At 49.8% G+C, this 2,407-nt stretch overlaps 1 protein-coding gene across 3 annotated transcripts in view; it reads left to right on the forward strand.

The window, feature by feature from the left end:
- The window catches only part of MOB3C (MOB kinase activator 3C), a 25,577-nt gene that overhangs the window by 20,149 nt on the left and 3,021 nt on the right, over positions 1-2,407 (forward strand). For 2 of the 3 annotated variants that reach the window (XM_035894245.1, XM_009638795.2), the window contains one exon: positions 342-544. The exons of the other annotated variant lie outside the window; for it this stretch is intronic. In XM_035894245.1, the coding sequence (XP_035750138.1) occupies positions 342-544 (203 nt within the window). The remainder of the gene's footprint in view (positions 1-341; positions 545-2,407) is intronic. 3 annotated transcript variants of the gene reach the window in all.

Genomic DNA, 2,407 nt, shown 5'->3' on the forward strand with positions numbered 1-2,407 from the left:
GGGAAAGGCAGGGAGAGAGGGCAGAAGGATCCTCTGCCAGGTTGCTCTGGATAGAGCCAGATGTGGAGAGATCCTCCACTGGATGAGAAATTTTCTTTTCTAGGGCAACTCCCCAAATCCTTAGACCATGCCTGTGTGAACTTGCTGGTTGGGCAATGAGGACGTATGTGGGGAGAGCTAGATGGCACATTGCCCTGCTGTAGCTGTCACTCTTGACATTAGCCAAGGCAGTCCTTCCTCATCATCCATGGCTGCCTGTTAAAGGTGACAGTGACATTTAAATGCTAGCTGGTTTTATGTGGAAATGGTCAAATGGCTTCCAACTTGCTTCTGCTTTGCAGGTGTTCCCTTCCCCAAGCAGTTCCAGCAAGTTTGCACTAAGATCCTCACCCGCCTCTTCCGTGTCTTTGTCCATGTCTACATCCACCACTTTGACAGCATCATCAACATGGGTGCTGAGGCTCACGTCAACACCTGCTACAAGCACTTTTACTACTTCATCAGGGAGTTCAGCCTCGTTGACCATCGGGAGCTGGAGCCTTTGGTAAGGATGCCCCAGGGATGGGGAGGTGGAGCGGGTGAGAGTGGCCTGGACTGAACACAGCCCAGGTAGATTCAGGTGGGGGCTGGACTCTGAGCAGTGCTGTCACCCTCTCTGGGCTCTTTCAGCCACCCTAACTCAGAAGCACACCCATGTTTTCTGTCCTGTAACCGTCAGCCTTAGTGCTCTGAGACAGAACTTCCCAGCAACACCGAGGAAACCCTTTACCCTTTCAAAATCCTCCTTAAACTTTGCCTCTGCTGGCGTGTCTATGAATCTCTCTTCAGTATCCTCAGGACCCCCGTAACACAGCGTCCCTCTATACAGTCTTGGTAGCACTAATGCAATTTGCACATCAAAATGTTGCCAGCCAGTCGTGTCCACATGGCTTTCAGGGGTCAGATTTGAGCCCAAATCTCCTCTCCACAGCCTTAAGTTTTCCTATTAGTGGAATAAGGACCCTGCTTGAGATCCTCGTGTGAATTACAATGAGGCTGCAGGAAGGCAAGCCCCAACAGGACATGCAGCTCCAGACAACAGCTATAGAGGCCAAGCTGGAGAGGCCTTGCCAGAGCTCCAAGCTTCTCTGCAGCCTCCTTTGGGAAGCAATTAGCCAGGCAGAGAGCGAGAGTCCTTGAAAACAGCAGGACTGGTGGGAAGCAGAGGCCAGACAGCCCGGGCACATAAACTAGAAAATGCACATAGTTTTGTAAGAGAAGCAAGTGTGTCACATGCAAGGTTGAGCTCGTCTGACCTAGGAAGGACATGTTGCAATGGGGAGAAGAATTAGTAGGGAACCCAGTAGTTAGCACGCTGTGTTAAGGGCTGGGTTGCAGTAAAGGCCATACCCAGCAGCACAGAGCCAGGGAAGACCAAGAGGATCTAATCTCAGAGAGATAAAGAGCTGAGAAAAGTCCCAGCATGAGCTGCCTGTTTAGGAGTATCTGGGGGTGGGGAATGCCCCTGCCCCTAAGTTCTGAGCACTTTACTCCTCTGCTTTCATTCGTCTCCATCAATTTGCTGCCTGTCTGCTCTGATCATGATTTGGGGGGATGGAGAGACGATGATCTCATTGGGGGAGACCCGAATAGCAACAGCATCTACATTAATTATTTTGTAGAGTTTGATTGTGACCTATATTATCACAATGGCCCTCAGCTCCAGAAAATGGCAGCTCAGCGTCACTCTGTCCTCTGTTAGTCTTCCTCACCACTGCTCTTCGTGACAAACTTCTTGAACATTGATATGCAGCCCATAATGGTGTCATCTCCTTTGACTGATGCTTGCTAATGTAAATAATTAGCACCTAATAGCCAAAGCAGAAGATGACATTGCTAAATAGGCTTTCAGTGCCACTGACTCACATGCAACATGAGATGATTTATGGGTCTGGATGAATCTCAGATGAACAGTTTCCTGTGTGATGCAACCAGGGTTAAACTACAAGGAAATGAGACACATTTACCTCTGGTCTATCTGTGCCTCATTTCTGGTGTGCCCATTGCCTGGCATCCAAGCCCCAAGCAGACCCAACCACATGGGAGACCTCCTGAGGGCAACGACTTGCTGTAGGTGTGTATGGGAGTGTCCTGCAACTGGAGGATGGTTATATTCAGGATGCAATGCCAAGTTGAGGAGGGAGGGACAAGTTGCTGCAGCTTGTGAACAAATTTCAAAAACTGAAAGTGGTCCTTCTGGCCATGCTGTTACCCAAGGGAGGCTGCAGCTTGACACTGCCATCAGTCCCAAAGTCTGCATGGGTTAGGATTGATCCAGTCGCTTCCAACAGCATTTCTCTCTGCTGCAGGCAGGAAAGTTTTTTCATGCACATCCCACAGGCTTTCCAGTGAGCTCCCGTGAGCCTGG

The sequence above is a fragment of the Egretta garzetta genome, unplaced genomic scaffold (assembly GCF_000687185.1).
Source record: "Egretta garzetta isolate BGI_Z169 unplaced genomic scaffold, ASM68718v1 scaffold145, whole genome shotgun sequence".
Taxonomy (NCBI): domain Eukaryota; kingdom Metazoa; phylum Chordata; class Aves; order Pelecaniformes; family Ardeidae; genus Egretta; species Egretta garzetta.